The 24,293-nt window shown below is 40.9% G+C and overlaps 3 protein-coding genes across 3 annotated transcripts in view; 1 reads left to right on the top strand and 2 right to left on the bottom strand.

Annotated features, from left to right (window-relative positions):
- The window catches only part of LOC137914506 (transcription factor COE3), a 64,132-nt gene extending 61,365 nt beyond the window's left edge, over positions 1-2,767 (bottom strand). Inside the window, exons 1-4 of the mRNA XM_068758044.1 lie at positions 2,637-2,767; positions 2,171-2,327; positions 1,841-1,904; positions 1,525-1,580 (exon numbers count right to left, since the gene is read on the bottom strand). Of these exons, the coding sequence (XP_068614145.1) occupies positions 1,525-1,580; positions 1,841-1,904; positions 2,171-2,327; positions 2,637-2,767 (408 nt within the window). The remainder of the gene's footprint in view (positions 1-1,524; positions 1,581-1,840; positions 1,905-2,170; positions 2,328-2,636) is intronic.
- Positions 2,768-15,471: 12,704 nt separating this feature from the next.
- On the top strand, positions 15,472-19,567 carry LOC137914497 (serine/threonine-protein phosphatase 2A 55 kDa regulatory subunit B delta isoform). Its single transcript, XM_068758034.1, has 10 exons — positions 15,472-15,620; positions 15,820-15,894; positions 16,348-16,445; positions 16,573-16,738; positions 16,866-16,978; positions 17,065-17,242; positions 17,352-17,516; positions 17,684-17,853; positions 18,369-18,460; positions 18,649-19,567. Exons 1-10 carry the CDS (start codon positions 15,614-15,616, stop codon positions 18,926-18,928), a joined length of 1,344 nt encoding a protein of 447 aa, XP_068614135.1. The 5' UTR covers positions 15,472-15,613; the 3' UTR covers positions 18,929-19,567.
- An 841-nt stretch (positions 19,568-20,408) lies between these two features.
- On the bottom strand, positions 20,409-23,353 carry LOC137914499 (BCL2/adenovirus E1B 19 kDa protein-interacting protein 3-like). The gene is made up of 6 exons (XM_068758037.1): positions 23,221-23,353; positions 22,648-22,819; positions 22,507-22,567; positions 22,216-22,322; positions 21,513-21,662; positions 20,409-20,854 (listed from the first exon to the last, which is right to left on the bottom strand). The coding sequence occupies exons 1-6, from the start codon at positions 23,261-23,263 to the stop codon at positions 20,812-20,814; spliced, it is 576 nt and encodes a 191-aa protein (XP_068614138.1). The 5' UTR covers positions 23,264-23,353; the 3' UTR covers positions 20,409-20,811.
- Between the last annotated feature and the right edge of the window lie 940 nt (positions 23,354-24,293).

The raw sequence follows: 24,293 nt of genomic DNA, 5'->3' as shown, positions 1-24,293 counted from the left end.
AATTAATATAAGCATTTGTGCCACCTTAAACATTATGGACACATTATGTGATCAATTATAATAATGAGACAAACATCAATATATTTTGTGGCACTAATAAAATGAAATTGCAAAAACTAATGGCAATGATTAGGATTTTTATAATCAATTGTAATTTTTTTATTAATCCCCATAATATCCTGTGGCTCAGACAGAGCAAAGAGAGACGCGAGAGATTTTCATCCAAGGAGAGATCCAATAGAAGTGTCATCAATATGCTTATAATCTGGGGATATTTGGGGGAAAAGTGTTAATGGGCAATCTGTTGTTTATTTTGAGCCGCTAACAATGATCTTTCTGTGGATAAAAAGCGGTGTCTGGCGGTACGGTTGAGTAATTTTTGAGCATTGGCTGAAACAGATGGCGTGGAGCTATCAGTTCTGCCGCTCTTCTCTCCCTCCCTCGATCCCTCCCTCCTTCTTCTATTTCTAAGGATAGACACTTCTCTCCCTCCTGTACTGAACCGGCACCGGCTGGAAACGCAGGCAAAGCGCCACAAAACGCTCCTAAAATAATACAAATAAAATTACAATAAATAAATATAAGCGCGCCGATATTTCCTTTAAGATTTGGTGCCATTCAAACATTTCTGATTTTTTTTTTTTTTTTCTTTTTTGGAAACAAATATCGGAGAGTGAGATAAAAAAGTGACATATCTGAACCAAGTCGCGTCGCTCTCCCGCATTTAAAAGTTCTCCTAATTGACCCTCGTGTATTTGAGTCTTATCCGTGTGTTTTTTCCCACGGACCGTGTGATTATCTGGGCCTATATTGGTTTGATTTATGTCGCTATTTGCAGCTGTGGAAACACAAATCCATAAATTGCTTCTTCTGCATCATTGACTCGGATCATTCGCGCAGGAATGTCGTCTGTGACCGGTGGTCCAGACCCCACGGCTCTATTCCGTGGAACCTAAACCCTCTACATACACGGAGCTGACACGAGGACGTGTCATTTTATTTACATAATTGTTATAATTACGTTTACAAATCTGCGCGTTCGGTTTGAAATGTACGTTAAGATTTAATAATAATAATGTAGGAGCTGTGCGTGGCGGGGGGGGGGGGGGGGGGCACCCAGATATTTGCACAATGTGCCTCAGCAACGTAATTATTTTTTGTATAATTTAGAAAAGTTTCCACGTTTAAATCGTGACGTTTTGCGTGCAGGATAAGTCATATGAGATCTCATGCATGGAGCAGGCGGGGGTGCTTAAATTTTAATGCTGGCCTAACTAAAATTGACCTTAGAGTTTTGTAATATGATATGCCCAAATGGATGCTGTCTGCTCGCGTTACGTTCGGTAATTTCATTTTATTTTTGTCCATGTGGAGTTTTCTCTCTCTCTCTCTCTCTCTCTCGTGTGGCGTGTGGATCTCAGGGGCGACAATTTGCACGGCGTGTTAAGGCTTTGCGCAAGTGAACCATGGATGTGAGGCATGTGTGTTGCATTGCGCGCAGAAACAAGTGTAACAGCAGCTTACCTGCTTCGTCATGGAATCGATTAACCGTATGTAAAGATCCTGTTCTGTTCTGACGCCTGAGGAAGGGGGGGGGGGGATAAAAGACACTGGTGAATTTTAAATAATTGTTGTCAATAAATAAAAAGTCCGACGTTGAAGATTTAACAACATGAAACTGTAAAGTCCCCAAATTATCTTTATAGAATATTTTATATATTTTTATATTTACTATTATATGATATTAATTATATATGATGCAATTTTATGCGGACAAACCATTGTTTGTTTAACTTGCACGTGCTGGTAAAATAATAATAATAATGGCACTTGAACTCACCATTGCTGTACAATAATTGTAGTTTGTAATGTATCCCATTGTTCGTTTTTTCACTGGTTGGTTCCTGCAGGAGACAACAGTTTGTGAGCATCAGCTAAATCATCGATTCTGCGTTTTAGAAAAATAGATTCATAGTTTATGTCCGAAAGAAAATGAAGCAGCTTTAGCTGTTAAAAACGACTCCCTGCCATCAATGCATTGAGTAAAATAAAAAATAAAATTAAAAAAAATCAATATTACCACTTGACATCCCCTTAGTAACCCATTGCCAATTTCGATACATGGACTGATTGTGCACGGGGATGCGCGTATTTCTAATTCACCGCTTACTTTATCTTTCTCCACAAAGTCCACAAAAGCTGTCCTCTCGATCTCCACGGGCTGACCCTGCCTGTCATACAGCGCCAGGACGAAATGGAAAAAATTGGATTTTCTGAGGTTGGAAGGGGGCTGCTTTTCATAATGTGCCCGTGCCAAGCCGACACCGCTGCGGGGAGAAAACAAGAGACCATCTCGGTTAAGCACCGGACACCGGGGAAACTATAGATGATGGAGAAGCTGATGGTAAAACATTGAAGATGCGGAATATACGGGGTGGGGGGTGGGGGGGGGGGTGGATATTTCTTGATTTGTCACAATAATGGCTAATCTGATGTAATGAAAGAAGGGAAAGCCGAAGGGGGGGGTTGCATTTATTGGGAGACCGTAATTGATACAGAGTATTCAGGGGATTGAGGGGTCGATATGATGAGGAGGGAATGCGTGAGAAAATTCAGATGCTTTTTGGCATGCGTACCTTTGGGCGGCTGTGTTCGCGTCCACCACCCCAGCTGTGTGCATCCAGGAGCGGACCGAGTTCAGTCCACCCAGCGGTTCCTCCTTCATCGTCGTCCCACCTCGCGGTATAGTTTCCTGAATCCCAAACATTTAGGAGAATTTGCGTGAAAAAAGAGTCTCCTGTGAAATCAGGGTGGGGGGGGAGGGGGGGGAATAAACGTCCAAGCGTGTTATCCTTTAGGGGTCTTTCTCGGGATAAGTAGCGAGAGCCGATTGAGACTTGCGAGGGAACACCCGGTCCACAGGTCTTGCCTCCCTCTTCAGTCCGTCCGATGTGAACAATTCTCAAAGTGCTGTACTTAGTTAGAGCAGAATCCACAGACGGGGAAAGTGAATTGTTCAATAGACAAGTTTTTTTTTTGTTTTTTTTTTTGCTTTCTTTTCTTTTCTTTTCTTTTTGCTGCTATTCGGAGAAAAATCGATGGCAGTTGTTTGTGTTTGCGGGTGATGCTGCTCTCAAAGTGCGCACATCCCTGAAGCACCGCATCCAAAACCTTCAGGACTTCTTGCTGAATAAAAAAAAAATCCTGCACTCCTGAAAAGGTGCTGCTGCTGCTTCTCCACAAGACAAACACAAGCAAAAGGCTGATCACCAGTGGAGGTGTTCCTCGTACACAGGAGAGGTGGATAAGGGGCCCCTTTCTCGTCGTGCAGGATGGATGGGAACATGCAAAACTAAGCCCTCTTTCCCCGAGGACTGAAATCTTTCCCGGGAGCCAAAACTCTAAACCCACGGGAGAGGCGCTGTCAGAATATGACGCGGTGGGGGGCGTGGTTTTGACCATGTATGGAGCGCTGACGGTTCCTGTCAAGCAGCGGCGCTCCACTGTACGGGAACAGCCCAATAGTGCAGCAGCCTGAGAACACTTATTCGCTCCACTTTTCCTCTTGCTTAGGCCCTATACGTGGTGAGTTTGACTTTTTTTTTTTTTTTTTTATGATATGGGAAATTCAACTGGGTGTAACCATCACACTATAAGAAGGGGCTAAAGAATAATAATAATAATAATAATAACTCAAATTCAGGATTCATTGTTTATTTCTTAGTTGATCTAATGATGTCAATTTCCATGATTAGTTTAATTATTACTGAACCCAAGTTTGTATATCATGTGTCATATTTATATGATTAAATGTGTTGCTTTTAAAAATTGCCTTGATGAGATTGTTTGTTCACGAATGTGTCTAAAGCATCTCGTTAGTGGCGTGAATACCGGTTATAAGTCACAGTTCAATAAATAGCAGATCATGTATCTTCATAGAACTGATACATATGCGAATTGTATTTCCTACGGGTTATATTATTGTATTCAAATTAGCCAGTTAAATAGTTCATATAACGCTGATTACAGAGAATCTTATATGTCAAAAATCTATTTCTTTTATTAATTTCCAGCAACACATGACTGCCTTTCAGTTATTTTGCCAGGAATGACAGAGAGAAGAAATTCTTTATTTATTGCTCAGCATAAAATACGAGCGAAGCTTCATCTGAGCCCTGATTTTATTCACGTGAAAACAAATAAGTCACATCACTGTGTCATTTTCACAAAAGATAAAGTCAGATCTCCGACCTCCTTTATGAGCTGAAAGATCAGAGCCACAGTGTCTAATGAGATTAAACAAAACTCAAGGAAATCCATGGTTCTGTGTCTTCTTTATTTCATGCATCTTGCAAAATCAGAAATAATCAAAAACATCTTAATCATTTTTTTTTTTTACTTTTTAAGAAACTCCCCACATGTCCGATTCTGTCCGAGAGGGGCAAGGCAAGCAATTCGGTTCATTAGTGGTGAAAAGGAGTAGAGGATGAAGGGGGAGAGGGGAGGGTGCGAGGAAGAGAGATGTGTGCTATATCCTGAGCAATCTATCTAGCTGATGCTGAGGGTTAATAGCTGCTGCCAAAGATAAGTGAATTATAAGCTGTTGCTTTCACCTCTACACAATCCGTTGGCCAGTCACAAAATAAGGACGTTTTTTATATTAATATTAAAAAAATCAAGTTTCAAATTATCCTTAAAAAAAGTGCTTCAAGAGGCGCCTTTGTTAAATCGTGATCTTGTTTTGTTTTTCAAAGCAACAAACCGAGACGCGTGTTGTAAATGTTACTTCTGCTCTACCGAGATTGCAAATATCTTTTTTGCACAGAACTCTTTCTGCCTTTTTTTTTTTTTTTTTTGTACAGCTTCAATCTCTTTTATTAGAACTTAACCCCTGATTACACGCACCGAGGCGATTTAAATCTGATTATCAAATTAGGAGACTTTGAGACAAATCCTCTTTAGATCTGATACTGTTGACTGGAGAGGGAAAATGGATCTCCACACCCGTCACGTCGGTAACGATGCTGTCCTGAAAGGGAGTTTTAAACCGTATTTGACAACAAATGCAGCTGCCCCGCTATTTCAGAAGATATTAGAGGGAAATGAATGCAAATCTGTGTGCAGGAGCCATCTGGACGTGGAGAGAGGGAGTCAGCTGCTCCACGCGCCGAGGCGCGGAGCTTGAATCCGTCTCAGCTCATTCTGTGGGATCATCTGCGCGGTGGGCTTACACCGTGGAAAATGCGCTCCCCATCATTAGGTGAAATGTTAGCATCAAAATAAAAGAAAATGTTGATCCCCGTTTCATTTGATTGCATATACGTGGAATTTGAGGATTTAATCACAGTTCGTCATTTCTCATGTAATAATAATAATAATAATAATAATAATAATAATAAAATCCTGTTTGTAATCTGCACGCTGGAGGTAAGTGATGGGTGACCAGCAGGGAAACAAGTGCAAACTATTTGCCTGATCTCTGCATCTTGGCCGCAGTGAGCAAAGCTGAAAGCTCATTTCAATGACCGGTTGATGACACGGGGGGGCGGGGGGGGGCTGTTATCTCATTCTTCTGTTCACTGAACACAATGACAGAACCCCCAAAGATTTGGGCCTGATCACTGATATAAAACTAAACTCCTTGTGACGCGTGGCTCCCAATAAAAAATGTACAAGACCTCCCGTCTCGACAGGACGAGCCTCCTCCGTATTGGGGGTGACGTCTTCTTTTTTGTGTGTGAATTTACGGGGCGAGGACCTCATGATCTCCTTGAATTTGCATGTAAATGGCGACATCAGCCTCCACGCGTGCCAGGGGCCAGCGGGCCTCCCAGATGTCAAGGCAAAGTCAATCAGCCGGCCGCTGCCCAGCTGTCCATCCACGCACTTTATTGGGACAACAAAAGTGTCGGGCTCACCTGCATTGTTTCCTAATGAATTGATTGGAAAAATGAGGACTGAAAAATCTTATTAGAAGTCACCGGGCGAAATAGCTCACGGCTTTATGATGGAGGCTGTTTTGAAGGGATCCTTTTCCGATTAAATATTCATCAAATACGCCTACAGTTACGCATCAGTTCTAATAACATATGGAAGAAACGAGCAGTCAGCCCACTTATTGTTTACAGCAACTCAACTGACAATATCTGTTCTATTTTTTATTTTTTTACTTTTTGAACATGTTGTGAATGTGAACAAATTATAAATGCAATTTAATTATTTACTCAGGCCTATAGGAGCGAGGGGTCGAGGGAGGGAGAGACTCAGGACACATGCGCAAGCATCCGCGCAAAATCCATTTTCTATTTACCCTTTGTTTCAAAATTCATTTCACTTGAAGCTGTATTTTAAAGTTCAACATGAGTCTATACAAGTGTTCCCGAAATTGAAGCAGCAAAAATCCGACATTATTATTATTATTATTATTATTATTATTATTATTATTATTATTATTAAATGCTTCAATAAAATATAATCATCTTGTAAACTTTGTTTCCGTAAGTTTTCAATTTAGACTCAATTAATGCAACTGGATTTGAAATGGGATATTAAAATTTCATCTGAAAAAATACGTTTACGCATTTTTTTTATTTTTATTTCTTATTTCTTTATTACAGTGTAGAAAGAAAAAAACCAACAAATGGCTCAGAGTGATTAGATCAATCATGCAGGCTGTTCGTATCAAGCGTCGGCCCGGTGCTGCTGATAGACGGACAGCGCCCCTCGTTGGTTACACTGGAGATTATCGTGTCGATATGAGGCAGCTGTGTTCTTCAGTGACAAGATAACTCAAGATCTCAACTTGGGTTTATCTGTCGCCCCCTTCTACGGACCCACGGCCGGACAAGAACGGTAAATTTAATGTCCAGGGCACATTTTGTAAAGGAAAAAAAACTAGGTTAAATTTAATTATTAAAAAAACAACATGCTGCACGGCACGCAATTAAAAAAAATAGTATAAAGTTTTTGCTTTTTGTTAAATATCTCACAATTACAGTACACGTAAACCACATTATTATTATTATTATTATTATTATTAAAGTCCACGTGAGTCTGATTTGATGGTTTTAACAGGACTGTGCGTAATAACGCTGCTATGTTCTGAAGCGCAGCTGCTGTGACCTCACATTTCGTCACTAACTTCTGTCAGAGTGCTCGTGTTAATTGTGTGCAGTGGTGAGTTCTGTCAAGGGCATTGCCCGTGCGCACGATTTGCATTTCCATTCTGCTGTGGAAATGATGAGAGAGTTTCTGCGCGGTTTCGAGCCTCGCGGCGCAGTCTGTGGGCGAATTACATTAAAATATATATATATTAAAAAAAAAAAAAAGGCGAGAGAAATTAAATAAGGAACCGAGACCACTTCAGGGCTATTAACATCTAAAATATCCCCTAGAAATTTAGACCCAAATACACATGACCAAATAGCCAGCAAACCTTCGCCTTCGCACAGCCTCATCTTGATTGTGTCCATCACTGCTTTGTGCATAGAAAAGTCTTTACTTAAACACGCACAAATACACTTCCCGTGGACGTTGATGGATGCGGTGTAAAATGTGATTATTCCGCTCTAAATTGGAGCGTATCACTTATAATATCACCGCTCTAACGTTAAACTGCGACACTCGGCAAATGTGCAGAAGTCTAATTTAAAAATGTTAAAGACTCCATTATAATACAAGGGCACATGTTGCTTTGGACCAAAACGGAAGGTATCGGCTTTAACCTTGCTTTAAGCTGGCATGTGCGCGTGCGTGACCGCAAAGGCACCCGACTTTTCCAGTCCTCGGGAGAACTTGCCTGTTGACCCCCTGTCACTGTAAATTTGCAGTGATAATGTCCCAACCTGCAGGAGTCCAACAATGTTCAAGTCACTCATGCATGGCGAAATGTACATGTTGCACCAGCGCCTCTGTTTTACATGCCAGGAGAAAATGCCATCATTAAGAGATCCAAATGTGAAGGTACTGGAAAAGTGCACGTCTGTATAATTTATCTCGGCTGAATTTTGATTTAGTCAGAGATCCTTAATAACATTGAACTGTGTTACTATTAACAGAAATGTTAATTATGATGTCAAGACAGAGGGAGTCAGGGTGAAAGCTGCACAGCAATAGCTAAAAATAATCCATGCCAGCTAGACTACAGTATGATCCTGCAGAGGAGTGTTAGTAGCAAGGGACCTTTTTGCTGCAACAAAGAGGTGGAAAAGAGGAAGTAAATGAATTAGAGTACAAGCCAGATTTTGTCTTTGTTTCATCCACACTTGTCCTGTCCCTATTTTCCAACCTCTCCCTTTCCTTGCTATTGGAAGTGCTGCAAATTGTATAACGCTGCTCTTTGTTCTACAGAGTCAAGCCACATGAATAGCTGTCCCAAGCACACACAAAAACACACTGACAAACTGATCATCTTAAAAAAGCAACGCCCTGGTGCTCACTTGGCCTACTTTCCCGCAGCAGCACTGGGACGTGGGAAGAGGAATAGAATTCAGGGGAGGATGTTCTTGCACTCTGGGAAACATTCAGTATAGCAAGTGTGATGCACATAAACATAGCCTTTGCAATGTCAACCTTAGACCGCGTTTGCCCCAGATAACTAGTCCCCGTGTGCTCGACTATTCTCTTTGACTTTGCAATTGAAATCCTGAGAAGATTATGCCAAAGCTAAAAGAGGCAAACTCCAGGGTGGGATTTCAATTGTCAATTCCTGTTGGATTTTACTGTATTATGACATATAGAGCACCATCTGTTACACTTCCTGTGACTCGGTCTACACAAGTGGAGCCTATTGATACTGAGATCATTACAAGACCTATGTTTGTGAAAGGACAGCAATGTTCAATTATATATATATTTGTCATTTACACCCTCTATTACACAGATGTATGACTTATAGCAGGAGGGGGTCCCCAGGTTGCAGAGCACTATAGGGTTAATTAGGAAGGTGCAGGAAAGTAACCACTCCTAACTTTAGCTAAACAGACTTCCTGAAACGCTAGATAATCTGGGGCTTCTATGTACACCGCCTAACCAAATGTCGACATCTGCGAGGGTGTGCAGAAAGAAAAGCTCCTCAGAGAAACGAGGGATAATAATCTTAGTTCCCCTCACCTTCAGCTCGCCCAAGGGGGTTTAAGAAGGGTGATGAAGAAATCGTATGTAAACATGCCAAGTCAAATTTTCACTTGAAATGTGACATGGAGGCAAAGGCCGACCCTGGATCCACACATTTTGAGATTTCAGTTTCCCCTGGTTGTAAACAACTGATGTATTCAGACCGTGAGCACCGACTCACTATGCACACTTGGCATGTTTCTTTTTTATATACATGTGACTGTACGCTCGGTGCATAGGTGAAGAGCCCGATAAGTCAACGCAAAGCTTGTACATGATCTTAAATCTTTGTATTCAGTATAGCTTCCGTCAAGTGAATGTTGCTCTCCTGAGAAACATACAAAGTTTGAGCATCTGTTCCATCATGTTGTCGTTGTTGAGAAATTAAATATTGAACTGATCAAGTGTACCATGAATGTTTCACTTACACAGTGATTAGACAGACTAGAGAGGCAGCACCAAACACTCTTTATATATATATATATATACTGTATTTATTGTTCCTGTATTTAAGTGTTTCACACAACAGAATTATAATGCTCCAATCAGTTCATTCTAGCACACAAACACATGTGAATTTATATGTCACACAAACACAAATCCTCCACTGTACACAATGATGAGCATTACTAGTGCATGTCAATTTGATTGCAAAATAATAATAATAAAAAAAAGGAAATCACAGTTTTAGTTTTATGATCCAATTATCACGTCGGTGGCATCTGCTTCTTATTTTTGTGCACTATATATAAGAAATGGCACTTATTTTAATTGTTTCCTTCTTCGCAGTTCAAATCTTTCTTTATTTCATCACTCTTTCCTCCAAATCAACAAATGTCACAAGGGAGAACCCCTTAATGATGTTTGTTTTTCCTTCTTCTTTTTTTTCTTTTTTTATTAATTTGACATTGACATTTCGGATTAGATGAGCAGACCAAGGTACGGGAGCAGGGGGAAGGAAACGGTATCATCACAGAGATCATAAAATGGTGTCGTGAGTATCGTCTTTTGTCCGGGACCATAGGAGAATTCTGTTGCTAAAGGGAAGGACAAAAGCAGAAGGCGCCACGGGTATAAGGTTCCCCTGAGCGACAATGCCCAAAGTTTCAACTTGCAGCACATGGGTGTAACTTTAACTAGAATACTGCGGATCAAAGACCGACAAACAAAGTGGGTGGAAATGCTGCAGGAGTGTCTGTGCTCAAGTGAAGGACAGGTTCACCAGAGAGAAAGCGAGAGAGACCGTTTTGTGAAAGACAGTCCAGGCTAGAAGGGCTAATTAACGATACTTTTTTTTTTTTTTTTTTATGAACTCAAAGGGCGGCAGGACTCAAAAATAAATAAAACTGACGCGCATTATTTAAGTATTTTATTTATTTATTTGTGTTGCTCTTTTTGAAAAAGAAATTTACACCACTTGGAAAACAAGTTTCTTAATCTAATTGAACAAGAGGATGGTCATTTTCATTTTCTTTTTCTTTTTTTTACCGTTGCTTTGCGCGCCTATAACAGAGAGGAGGACGCAGTCGATTTTGTTTTGTTTCGCGTCTCAATCGTCATCGATTTCACACTCCTGTACGCCTGTCATCTCTTAGATTGAGCGAATTATTCGCTTCTGCTTCTTTAAATAAGAAACACAGCTTTGAAATGTTGCGGGGCTTAAGGCAACTCATCAGGTTAGATCAGCGCAGTGCGGCTGCGTAACCTTTACGCAGCAGTTCAACCTGCACATACAAGTGTTATGAAAGGTCCCCGTGGCGCTCTGCTCTTCTGACATGGATTTGAAGACTTGCCACTTTATTAGCTGCTAAGCCCCCCAATACTTGTTCCATATAGGGGGGGGGGGCTATGTTATGAGCTGAGATCTCATTGTCTTGCGTTATTAGAGGAAGAGTCTGGCGCACTCTCGCGTCCCCCCCCCCCCCCCCAGAGAATAGCCTGACTGTTTGGAAGGAAGCTACAAGTGCAATTTAACCCATCTTACTTACAATATGATCTGTTACAAGGACATCATTGCTGCGAGGATTCACATTTAATATATCCTCTCAGTGCGATTCTTTTCATTGATTCGAGGGAGTACATTTTGCTTGATGTTCGCTCGTGCCTAAATATAAATATATATACAGTACACACATATATATATATATATATATGTAAAGTTAGAGAACACTTCGAGGTAACTGAAAACTTTTACGAGCTGCCCTACTCCCGATTCAGTATATTCAAACATATTTAATGCCATGTGGCATGCGAGATCAGAACACTTGTTCCGCGCGTAAAGGTCAAAATAGTTCATTACTAAATGTGAGTGGATGCTGAGGGGTTTTTCTTTCTTTCTTTCCAGGATAATATCAATATCAGCTCTGGGAGAAGGAGCAGTTTGTGTCGGCGGCACACAGGTCTCTGAGACGGAGATGATCTTTTGGCATTGAATAATAAGTGTCATAGTGCCATCTAGTGTAGAAATATGCACACTGGAAAAATGTCCAATTTACCTTGAACTCACATCCAATACCAAAGGAGCACGAATGCAAAAGTAAGTGAGCTGTTTAATTGGGGTGGGGGGGGGGGGGGGTCAGACTGGACTCAGTGACCACACGGACAACTTCCACTCATGGGGGAAATAAACACCGAGACAAAGGTTTGTCTTCCACTCCAGGTCTTTGACGAGCCTCACTTGTGGAAAGCCGTGAGGATAATCTCCCTCAGACAATGAGACAATGTTGGAAGGCTCTGCATGCAAATGATATGCTTCCATGTAAATTACAAAGATGCACGCAGACTTCAAGACAGCATATCTCGCTCATCGGGCCTCCTTGGCTGGTATGTTGCCAGAGGATGCTATAGAAACACCAGAGCAGAAATAAAAAGAAAAAACACACACACAAAGCCAAAACAAGAGTGCTGAATAATTGATTGTGTTTGTCTTTGCTGTGTGTGTGTGTGTGTGTGTGTGTGTGTGTGTGTGTGTGTGTGAGAGGGTCTGGACAGAGCTTATGCCCCAGAGCAGACGCATCCATCGGCCAATGGTTAGTGTTAAAAACTGTCTGATGAACCAAAATATGGGGGGGAAGGGGAAGGTTTGTGCAAGCACAGGGTGAAAATACATGTGCATGGGCATTTTCACGTGCACAGCCGTGTGTACTTTCAGACTGAAAACAGACGAGGATAGGAGCTGTGTTTGATCTGGTCAAAATAGACCTGAATGTGATGAACTCAAGCTAAAATCAGGGACTACTTCTGTATTCAATTAGATCAGAATAAATCCCTACAAAGGGTTTCCAGGACAACAAATGCTTCTTTTTTTTTTTTGTTACACGGCTCAGAAATAGGTTTGCTGTAAGATGTTAAAAAGTCAATATACCTTCATTTTGTCTGTGCTGGTAATGAGCCATATTTTCTGGAGAAAATGGCCGCTTCTCCGGAGGCACCGTGTCTACTGAATGTGGCCCTGATCCTGGATAAAACAGAAGGCTCACCAATCAATCTCTCCAGGTTGCCCACAGCCAGAGAAAGCAGCTGCACCACATGTTTGCCTTGCGCGATAGCGACAAGTTAACATACGGGCAGCGCAGTAACCATCCACAAGCAGCCTCTAGCTGTCTTATAATGAATTCCCACAGGGATGGGGAACTATCAGAGTCAGTGGTGTTACTGGAGGCTCGGAATAAAGTCAACACCTCTCCTTATACCTGATGAAGCTACGGCACACACACACACACACATACACACACACTCACACACAGTGGAAGCCAACATCGAACTTGTGAAAATGTGTAAAATCTCCTGCACACAATAATTAAGCTGTATGGTTTATTAAATCACAAACGGGGCTCACGTTAAGCGCTTCTCCATCATCAGTAATGTGAACGCAGACAGTCGCTGGTGTTCTTAATTCGGCACAATTAAAGCAGCAGTTGTTTGAATTCAATATACAAGAACAGATGTTATAGAATGGAAGTGACACTTAAAAAAAAAAAAAAACAGACTGACGTGTTTCGAATTTAGAAAGCAACATTTTCCACCTTTGCTCTGATCTGGTCATTAGTATCCAGACCTTCGTGCCTAACGGCTTCAAATCAGCAAGTTTTCATTCGGACTGTGACCGGCATGTGTCTGCGCTGCCTCATCAGACTGACGCAGGTAGAAGCCAGGTGAATACCAACCACTGCATGCTCAAGGATGCTTTAGTGTTGAAAGTGGCTCTTAGAATTATAATGCTTTTAGAAAGCTCTGGTGAACGTAGCATTTTTTTAAAATTATTAAAACAAACATCCTTGTATAAAATAACCAGTCAGTGCATGTGTGTGCAGCACAACGCAAGCCCCTTGTGGACTTGTCTTCCAGCAGTGACACGATTTTAAAAACCTTGTGATGGTATATCGTCACATTCTTATATCATTTAAATTTGACATATTTTGTTTCCATGAACAGCCTCAGACCGTTCAACTTGAACTTCCACTGCAGGTACCAGTCGGCCCACCTTTCTATCAATACATATACCAGTATATGGATTTAAGCTGCCTAACCTCCAGGCCTCTGCTCTGCCTCTCCCGATGGAATGTCATGAGAATGATGAGAGGGATGTGCAGCTCCAGAACGAACATGGAAAAGGTTTTGGTGCGCTTTTGTCCCAGACATTCTCTTTCCATCTCTTTTTATTCCATTGGACAGTTTATAAATGTGGTAAACAACAAGGTTCTGAAGTACGGTGACCAAAAGCTAATGCACATGTAGTAGTTATCCAGAGGCCATGACCACAGGCATTTAAAATCACTTTGTATGATCGGCTCCTAACCTAATATTATCTCCAATATTGTGTTTAAAAATATGAGGATTGTCACCATTTTATTCCAAGATGAAGCGTAAAACAAGAGAATGTTAACTACTAAACAGATAAAAGGACCTCACTTTGCAGCAATATATATATCAGTATTATATTGAGAATAACAATTCCAATCAGCCTGTGTGTTGAAAAAAAATGTTTTTGTCTTAGCTCTTTATTTGTACTCCGAATGTGGCTCTTTTACAACACATCCACCTACTATGGGGTACGCGTCTTTATCACAACCGTAAACCCTTCACAATGTCACTGTGTCACCTATAGAAAATAAATCTGAAAATAAACACATCTATCACAACATCCTCTTTTTTTGACCATGATTGTGAGTGCATGCACAATAAATAGATATATGTGGCATAATTAAACAGCTGTTAGGGTGAGGATAAGGGTTACAATTAAAAAAGAATTGTGATATATTTTAAAAAATACCTTTTGAACTAAACAATTCAAATACTGTACAAGCACATTACAAAAGTACTACAGACATAATGATGGAAATAAATATTTATTTTCTATTTTACTTATTCTTTTAAAATGATGTGTGGATAAAACTGTACTGTAAATAGGAAAAGGAAACTGCACTAACTTATTATAATAATAATAATAATAATAATGCATTGATTTTATATAGCACTTTTCAAGGCACCCAAAGATGCTTTACATTGTGCATTATTCATTCACTCCATACTTATTGTGCAGCTTGTGAAATAGAAGAAGGCCTACAGCTTATTATGATGATATAAGAGTCAAGGCCTTTCAGCAAATGACTGATCTTTCTCAGAGGCTAAGAAAATAAAAAAATAAAAAATCTGAAAATCAAATGGCGTGTTTTGGGTGGTCTTATTTGGCACATCTGGATGTGAAGGATAAATATTTAAGTCCTGGCTGTGGATTGGGAACTGAAAAGTATTCAAGTTCCACAGAAGTCAAGTGGAGTTTTATTATTTAGCCACTAGATGTCACTCATTGACCACGTAACAGAAGCAGGAACATTATAAAAAGCGTCCCACAATTTTGAGGAAAGAAACGGTTGCCATCGAACCAACGCAAAAAAAAAAAAGTTTTATCATAAAATGTGTCATTCAGAAATACATGTAAATGTATCTTATCTTTATCAACGGAAATCTCGTGTATTAAATGTAACCCGTGAAGGAAAGACTGGAAAACATTCTGTGCTTTTCATACTGACTAGTTTTTATCCAAATTGATTTCATTTGTTTTACCTGAAATCGAAAAACCTGAAATCGTGATGTGTGTTCAGGTTATTCGCTGCATCCACCAGAGGACCTCTGACTCTCTCTGGAATCACTCAGCAGGCATTACTGCGTAAACCCAATGAAATAAACCTGCGTGCGTGGAAAACAAAGACAAAAAAAAATATGTAAACGTAAAAGCAGGATGCTGAGGAGAATGGATGGAGCCAGGATGTGGCATGTGTGCATGACGTCATTTCTCCATGTACTGTGCGCCATTTTGGAAGAAGCAAAAAAAAAAAAAAACAAAAAAAAAAAAAAATCACGGATAATTTCCGTGGTCTTGACAGATCTGGACCCGAGTCTTCACACTGATTGTGGATGCTATCTATTGATCCACGCAAGCCGCACTGATTGATTAGCTATTGGAAGCTGTGTCCAGCAAGCGCTGCTGCATGAAGCAATGGCGGGTAAGCTACTTGTGAAGGGAAGGAGAAAGGACCCGCCTCACTCGGTGTGTGTGATGGCCTGAATCTGCAGCTTAGCTGGCTAACGTTAGCGCTGGCGGGCTAAGTTGCTAGTTGTCAAACTGTGTCACTTGTCAAGTCATTTTTACCGTCAGACGCGACGCAACATCGGATACTAACTAACGCCGTGTTCCCTTTGCAGGAGCTGCAGGAGGAAATGACTTTCAGTGGTGTTTCTCTCAAGTGAAAGGAGCCATAGATGAAGATGTTGCGGAAGGTATGTAGCTAACGTTAGCTTGGCGGCTAGGCTAGGCTAAAAACGCTGGGTAGCTAGCTAGCTCTTCTGATGGTGATGCTCTGGGGGGGGGGGGGCATATGTTTGTGCAGACTTCAATATGTGGCGGCTGTTGTCTTTCCCTGTGAGCCTGTTTATTGATCAGGCGCGCAAACGCGATTTCCTTTTTGTATATTTCTGCACGTCGCTCGTTAGCAGCGTGCTAGGTTGCGGCTAAGCTATAAAAGGGGAGCGACCGTGTCCGTGACGTCAATGTGCTGCGTCCATCCATGAAGTGTCGAGTGACATCATGCTTGTTTTCATTCATACGTGAACGGGCGTGCGTGCTTGTAGTCCTGTTCCAGAATGACATTAGCATTAGCCTGCAGTTGCAGCACAGTAGCATCATCCGGGACTGCGAACACTGATCGGTTCTGATTTCTGTCTGTTTTTCAGCTGATATAATATCAACAGTTGAGTTCAACTATTCTGGAGACTTGCTCGCAACTGGAGATAAAGGTGGCAGAGTAGTGATATTTCAACACGAACAGGAGGTAAGATCCGCGGGGACACGTGGATAATCTCCATCGGTGTTGTAAATGCCAGGAGTTGCGTTCTGACTGTGTTGCTATGGCAACACACACACACCTTTTGACTGATGGTTGTAACATTTTCTTTCAGTCTAAGAATCGTCCGCACCTCCGTGGGGAGTACAACGTCTATAGCACTTTTCAGAGTCACGAGCCAGAATTTGACTATTTGAAAAGTTTAGAAATTGAGGAAAAGATTAATAAAATAAGATGGCTACCCCAACAAAATGCTGCTCACTTTCTACTTTCAACCAATGGTAAGCTTTTTCTTTATTTTCTTTTATCTGTGTTGATGATTTGGTGATTTAAGAGTTTTAAATTGGCTTTACTTGATCCCTATCAGATGATTATCACTCGGCAACATTCTTGTCCGTTTTTTGACAGATAAAACTATCAAATTGTGGAAAATAAGTGAAAGGGATAAACGAGCGGAAGGTTACAACCTGAAAGACGAAGACGGACGACTCAGAGATCCTTTTAGAATCACCTCTTTACGGGTTTGTTTCGTCGCACGTCGGACCCGCGTCGTTTCCATGGCTTTTTTTAATGGCATCTTAAACGTGGCCGTTGGCGTGTGTTGCAGGTACCGGTGCTGATGCCAATGGATCTCATGGTAGAAGCAAGCCCGCGAAGGATCTTTGCAAACGCGCATACCTATCACATAAATTCCATTTCTGTAAATAGTGACCATGAAACGTACCTCTCTGCAGATGACCTAAGAATAAATCTATGGCACTTGGAAATCACAGACAGAAGTTTTAGTATCCTTTTCATTCATGACAGTACGCAGATTATGTGGCTTTACGCGGTGGTGTGCTTCGTATTGTAATGAAACGTGAGACGGCCGTTTCCTTAACGGTGCGTTACCAGATATTGTAGACATCAAGCCCGCCAACATGGAGGAACTGACAGAAGTAATCACAGCTGCTGAGTGCCATCCACACCAATGCAATGTATTCGTGTACAGCAGTAGCAAAGGCACCATCCGCCTCTGTGACATGCGAGCAGCGGCACTGTGTGATAGGCACTCTAAGTGTAAGTATCTCCGCTGGAGTTTGTAAAATAAGACGGCCATGTTGGTTGCCTTGATACAACAGGTTAAGATTCTTCATTCAAAGTTATTCAGTCCTTTGAAGTCTGCGCAGAGACTGCTTTCTTTTAGAAATGAGAACTCTAACGACTATTTGTATGATTGTTTGTAGTCTTTGAGGAGCCGGAGGATCCAAGCAGCCGATCTTTTTTCTCTGAGATCATCTCCTCCATCTCGGATGTGAAGTTCAGTCACAGTGGACGCTACATGATGACACGTGACTACCTCTCTGTCAAAGTTTGGGACCTTAACATGGAAAACCGGCCAGTGGAAACATATCAGGTGCATAAACATACATGCGTGTCAAGTGACTTGGAATATAAACGATGTGAAATGAAAATAAGCCCTTCAGTTTAGAATAAAAGTTTTCTTAGACCGCCTAAATCAGAATTCATGGCAGATATATCTCTCCTATTACACATCCGAAATTTCACCCAAAGAGTACAAGAAACTTCCACTCATTTTCAGCATTGCTGAAATGTTCAGGTTTTTTTTTTTGCAAATGAAGTTTCTTGTGTTCAGCATTGAAATGGTTTTGTAGAAATGAAAATATCCCGATGCTTAAAAGGTTACGCCCCTTTCAATGAACGGCGCACAAAAATAGAAGCCTCACAAATAGCAACACAGTTGTCTGGTTAGCCACACAATCAGTTCAGACCTGACATTCACTGAATGGGGGGGGGGGGGGGGGAAACGTGAGGTAAAAATCAAACTTGGAGGCCAATTATTGCGTTGCATGGAGTAGCTGTAAGCATAGATTATATCCACACACATGAATGATGCGTGTTGTGTTTCAGGTCCATGAATACCTTCGCAGTAAACTCTGCTCCTTGTATGAAAATGACTGCATCTTTGACAAGTTTGAGTGCTGCTGGAATGGCAGTGACAGGTAAGTCCCAGTTCTTTCATGTAACATTTAATCGCTATTGGTTTGTGCTCACGTTCTTTTACAGTGTTTTTTAAAAATGTTTATTAACGATAAGATGGAGAGAAATCTGTCGGAAAAGTATTCTGATGTGTGTTTTTTTTAATGTTATGTTGTCAAATGATTTCACTTGCGTCTCCCTCTTCCATCAGTGCCATCATGACGGGCTCCTACAACAACTTCTTCCGAATGTTTGACCGCAACACCAGGCGGGACATCACACTGGAGGCTTCCCGAGAAAGCAGCAAACCACGGGCTACGCTCAAACCACGCAAAGTGTCCACTGGTGGCAAAAGGAAGAAGGATGAGATCAGCGTGGATAGCCTGGACTTCAACAAGAAGATCCTCCATACTGCCTGGCACCCCAAAGATAACGTGATCGCCGTGGCAGCCACCAACAACTTGTACATTTTCCAGGACAAAATCAATTAGAAGATTTTGGGCTCCAGAGGATAGGGCTTTTGCCGTACCTGTGTAGTTAAGCCTACTACTTGTCTATCTGTATAAGAAGAGAAACAGCCTTGTTTGTCCTCCTGGTGAAGAATTCAAAAGCACGTGTCTACTTTTTTTTGCCACAGGAGGTTGATCCATAGGCCTGTTTTATTTTGAGTCTGAGCTTAGGTTGTTTTTGCCTTTGGCACCAGGGCAATCAACATGGCCCCCACTGACCCAGAAAACCCAACTCGGGTCGAATTGACGAAATGGCACTCCCTAGAGGTCAGACTGTCGAACGTTGGTGTTTGTGTTGACATTTTAAGCCTTCATTTCATGATTTAACGACTGAACTCTTGGAAGCTCTTAAAATGACGTCTTGTCAGAGTTGTAACATCACCTTGAAGATTTTTGGGCCCTCTGAAACCCGGATTAATGGCCAATATGCCTAACTGTAACATTCCCCCATTGGCCATTCATTCAGGCCAAACTACTGGTGGAAGAGGCCATGCATTTGGTGGACCTGTTTCTTTCCTCCCCTCCTCTTTATTACTTTACCCCCAGTCAATGCGGTGGCATAATTTCACTGACTGTATCTACTCGAGTACACCTTGTCATCCACATAATAAAAGAAACTAAAAACAACAGATGTGTTTTTAAATTAAGTATGTATTAAAACATGTTTGTTGCTTTGCATGTTTTTATGTTGTAGAATGGTGTGCCGGGATGGAGGATGGGGGGGGGGGTGTCTTAAGAAGTTTACCAAAGCACACTTCTTATGGAACTACAATTCGGGGCTGCCAGTTTCAGAACTACTGATGGAGACGACTGAAAATGTGTTCATCTCACCAGATGCATTTCTAGTTGTTGTTTTTGTCTTGTTTTAGGACACAGGCTGGACGATGCATGACACAAGATGGGCCCAGGACAGAGGGAACCTGCAGCCTTAATTACCTACTTCTATCAGTGACAGCTACAAGTTTCATCCCCCAAACATTTTACAAGCCTCATGTGCATTATTTGTAAATCCTATTTTATAGCTATGTCCTCGTATACTGCTGCTATATGTGGCTGTATGAGAATACAAGGAGGCAGATTGCACACCAGTTTATGTGAAGCGTGCCTCTGAAACATGCAGTTAGGGATTTCAGACAGGTCTCATGTATGTGCCCTTTTTCATTCGTAAGACATTTGGCCCAAATTTGAGCTGCAAACTCCAAATGTGGATCTGATCTATAGTTGTGAATGCAAAAATTAAGGTCAACTATACACAAAACATACATTAAAACAAAACGCAATGCATTGTCTTTGTCCATTGATTCCTAATATGGTGGCAATGTATTCACTTGTTTATTATTTTGACCAAAGTTCAATAAAATTTTAATTGTGTTCATCTGCATTGTGTCCCCTTGCTTTGGTCGTCTGCCTCTGCAACATTTTACTTAGAATAAGATGAACAAACTGACCACATCAGAGCAGAGCAGGATATCGGATTTTATTTGCAAACACAATTTCCAGCTGCGCAGGCCAAAAGCAAATAATTAACATAGTAACTTATTCTGTGGAAAACAAAAAATCACAGGTGACATCCTTCATCCATTACTGATCCAAATAAAATTATTACAATGATTTCTCATGATAATGGTTTACAGCTTTCTTCATTTGCCTACAGTGCGGATATAAGGAGGAGCAGCGACAGCCATCCAGACAGGGAGCAATGCCAGATCCTCGACTCTGTACTGGTGTGAGTGATGTGGGGCATTCAATCACACTGAACCGCGTCACTTGGCCACATCTGCCGTGGTATTCAGAAGATCCCATATTACAGCATGAAAAGATGGTCACAACAAGGTGACAGAGGTTGTAATATGCCACCATCCTACTTAGTAGGTGTTGTGGGACATTAGGCGCTTCCCAATATATATCCTAAAAGAGGAGACAAACGTGAGATGAGAAAGATCTGAGAGCAAGATAGCTGAAAAGACTAAAGACAATGAAGCCTGGGCGTACTAATGGCTGCCTTTACCCATCAAATGGCAGACAATCATACAAAAACATGGAAACAATACGTCTGGATTTCTCTCTTTATCTGAAACTGCACCAAATTATTTTTTGTGTTCTTTCTACCTAGTAGTTTTGTATAATCCAACAAACCAACCAATCAGCAAACAAACAAACTGACATGGGTAAAGACACCCTCCTTCGTGTTGGTCATAAAGCTGATGTCCCACAACATAAAGTTAAAGCCAGGAATCTACCTCAAATTGATTGAAAGGTCATTTAATAGTGAGTCACAATTTAATTAAACATGCTGTGTTGGAGAAATTAAAGGTCAGCATGCATGACTGATTATTATGAACAGCAGGGGCATGGGGTCAACTTTTCATGGAAGATTATTTTAAGAAATACCAAATAAGTTGTTTTTTTCCATCTGTAGGTCATATGTTATATTTCCTTTACTTATCTGAACGCACATTTATTCTCGATTACCATAATTTGGGTTTTAAGATGTTTCTCTAATATTCCTCTTGAGGTTCCTATAAATGCTTCTCTTGTAGGTGAGAGTAAAAATGACGTTGCTTACCCTAAGCCAACAGCGAGTATATGAGAAATCACTAATGAGGGAAGGAAAAGCTTCAGGAAGTCAGCAGACAGAATGCCTCCCTTTTTCATGGCGCTGGTGTTTCTGATGCTGAGAGGGGTCGAGCGCGTCGGGCACTTAAGCAGGAACTCCCTACAGAGAACCGCATTAATTTTTCAGTGTTTCGAATTCATTAAAATCAATGAGTGCCAGTCTAATGTCACTCTAACAAATGTGCTCACACAAACATCATACCTCTTTTATAAATACCAATTGTGGTATAAAATAAATACAATTCACTATTACTAGGAAATTATCTCTATTTCCTAGTCTGGTTTCCTCTACATCACTGTAATAATAATCGTTTGGAGGTGATTATTTGTACATCCTAATTGTATTCAGATGTTAACAGACCCCAAGTGGACAACTCTACATACATTTCCCTAAACAATCAGATTTCTCTCTTCCCATATATATATATATATTTGAATACACATTTACAAGTTTCTACTTGCAAAGATCAAACCTTTCTGTGAAAGACAATATATTGTAGATATTAGATTTGACATAGCGCATTCTCTAACAAGATCAGACACAATTTGTCTTAAATCTGGGAATAAATAAATTTACCACAATGATGTCACTGAAGTTATCAAAAAATAAATCATGAATATAAAATGGTAGTACATATAGTGTGTCTACATACTTTGGTGGACTGTTCTCAGGTCGACTAGGCCAGTCCCAGATCCAGTCAACGTTTTTCTTCATCAGATTCTCTACCTCTCTTCTCCTTTCTTGGCAGTCTTCATCTGACTAAAAACACCAATTACAGAAAATTAGGGGCAGTCTGAACTCAACCAGCAACAACTTGACCCCCCCCCCCCCCCCAAAAAAAAACCCCCCAAACAAACAAAGAAGATAATACTTAAAATTTACACCTAGCCATTTAGACCTTGATACAGGTTTAAATACAATTCAGAGACTCCAAACAATATACCTGCGAGCTATTCCCCTCTGAGCCTCTCCACAGAAGGAGGGGGGTCGGCGCTCGGAGCGGGCTGTTGTAAAGTAAACACACAACACAAGACATATAATTGATGTCACTCCTTAACAGTAAATACCACATTGTCCCACAGACCTGTTGCTCTGAGAGCTCCCTCTGGAGCTGTTCCTGCCGGATTCGTGCTGCGCGTCCAGCAGCATTACCTCCACGTCACCCTCCTGCATAGACGTGGGGGTTTGTTCCTGGCTTCCGCAGCGACTGGTACTCCGAGAAGTAGTGCCACTGAAATGCAGCTCGATCCAAGAACCTGTAAACCATTGCAGTAACAGATTGGATAAGAACTCTCAGAAGCGATATGATGAATATCAGTGGCACTGCTCAGGGGGCATGCTTGCAGCAGAACAGTCCAGCAGCTTGAAGGCATTTCGCAACATTGCAAAGAGGAACTATTAAAAAACTAGGTCGTGCTGTCCTCTTCATGCCCACTTTATGTTAAATAGATTGATAAATCTATCTGTATAACATTCAGTTTTAATCTAAAAAGCTGCCTATACGATTTGACGCGTCGGCTATGGTTAGTTCAACTATTATTCCGTTAGTTAACAATTGCTTATTTATTTAAAAATAATAATAACATTTGCTTATTTCAACTCAGCTAGCGCTAGCATCGACATTAGTGCGGTTGTAGAGGCTTTATGTCTTAAATACCTTGCAAACCGTCGTTCAGTGAATTGTCCTTGTGGAGCGACATGATTCTGGTCAATTTAAACCTATTCAAGCGGCTTTAGATCCCTAAAATAATGTAAAATGGTTTTGAAATCTGTTAGCAGCTCCAGCTCTGACTGCCACAATAACAATGTCGCAATGTTGTGTTTACCTACATTCTGATTGGCTCTGACAATAGGAACGCGTTGTACGTAATATGAGCTCCTGGGTGCGCTTGTGTTGAGTGACCGGCGTACGCCGCATGCTCGGAGTTTGGATGAAATGAGTGTTATTTTATACGTAGAGTTCCGGTGGAGACGCCGAGGTTGATGTAGTCGCGCGCGCCTCTAAAAGATAAACACATATATAAACACACGCAACTGAAAGAGAGACAACTTACTTTACATTTGTCTCAAACCTTTTCGCAATTCCTCACATCTATCTGCAGGCGGCACTTAAAGTTTTTTTTACATTGAATATATTGCTTCAGGATGCGTGACACAAGATATAGGTGATGTGTGACGTGAATGATAAAGGACACGCCGGGTCTGATTTAAAGTCAAATTCAATTTTTACTACTTTATGTTTGTAAGTACTACACAATGACCCTATTGTATTAGTATAATTATTGTATAAAATCATATCTACATTAATATGTACATTACTAAATGTCCTTGGTTACATTATTCCTACTTTAGGACATTTGAGGGATATTGTGGAAAAACCTTTTATCTGCAGACATCATTTCAGGTTAAAAAAATATCCAAATTTATCATCCATTCATTGATTTAAAACTGGAGTCATTAGAGATGAGTCCAATTTTGAGGCTGCCAAATTTGATTATCTTTGTTACCATGGTGATCAGTATGATTAATTATTCTTGCAAAATTAAATTATTTTTACAATGACAGACGTTTCACCTCATTATGGAGTGTGTTGTCCTTCCTGGCAGGCCATTGTTCACACAGAATGTAGACTGACTAGATCATTTCCAAACAGATATAATTACAGCAGTAATATGTTAGAAAAGATCCCGTGTATGTGCAGACAGATGTTCTACTCAGAGAGCAACATTC

Source organism: Brachionichthys hirsutus, unplaced genomic scaffold, assembly GCF_040956055.1.
Source record: "Brachionichthys hirsutus isolate HB-005 unplaced genomic scaffold, CSIRO-AGI_Bhir_v1 contig_801, whole genome shotgun sequence".
Lineage (NCBI taxonomy): Eukaryota > Metazoa > Chordata > Actinopteri > Lophiiformes > Brachionichthyidae > Brachionichthys > Brachionichthys hirsutus.
This window is presented reverse-complemented; position numbering and strand designations above follow the sequence as displayed.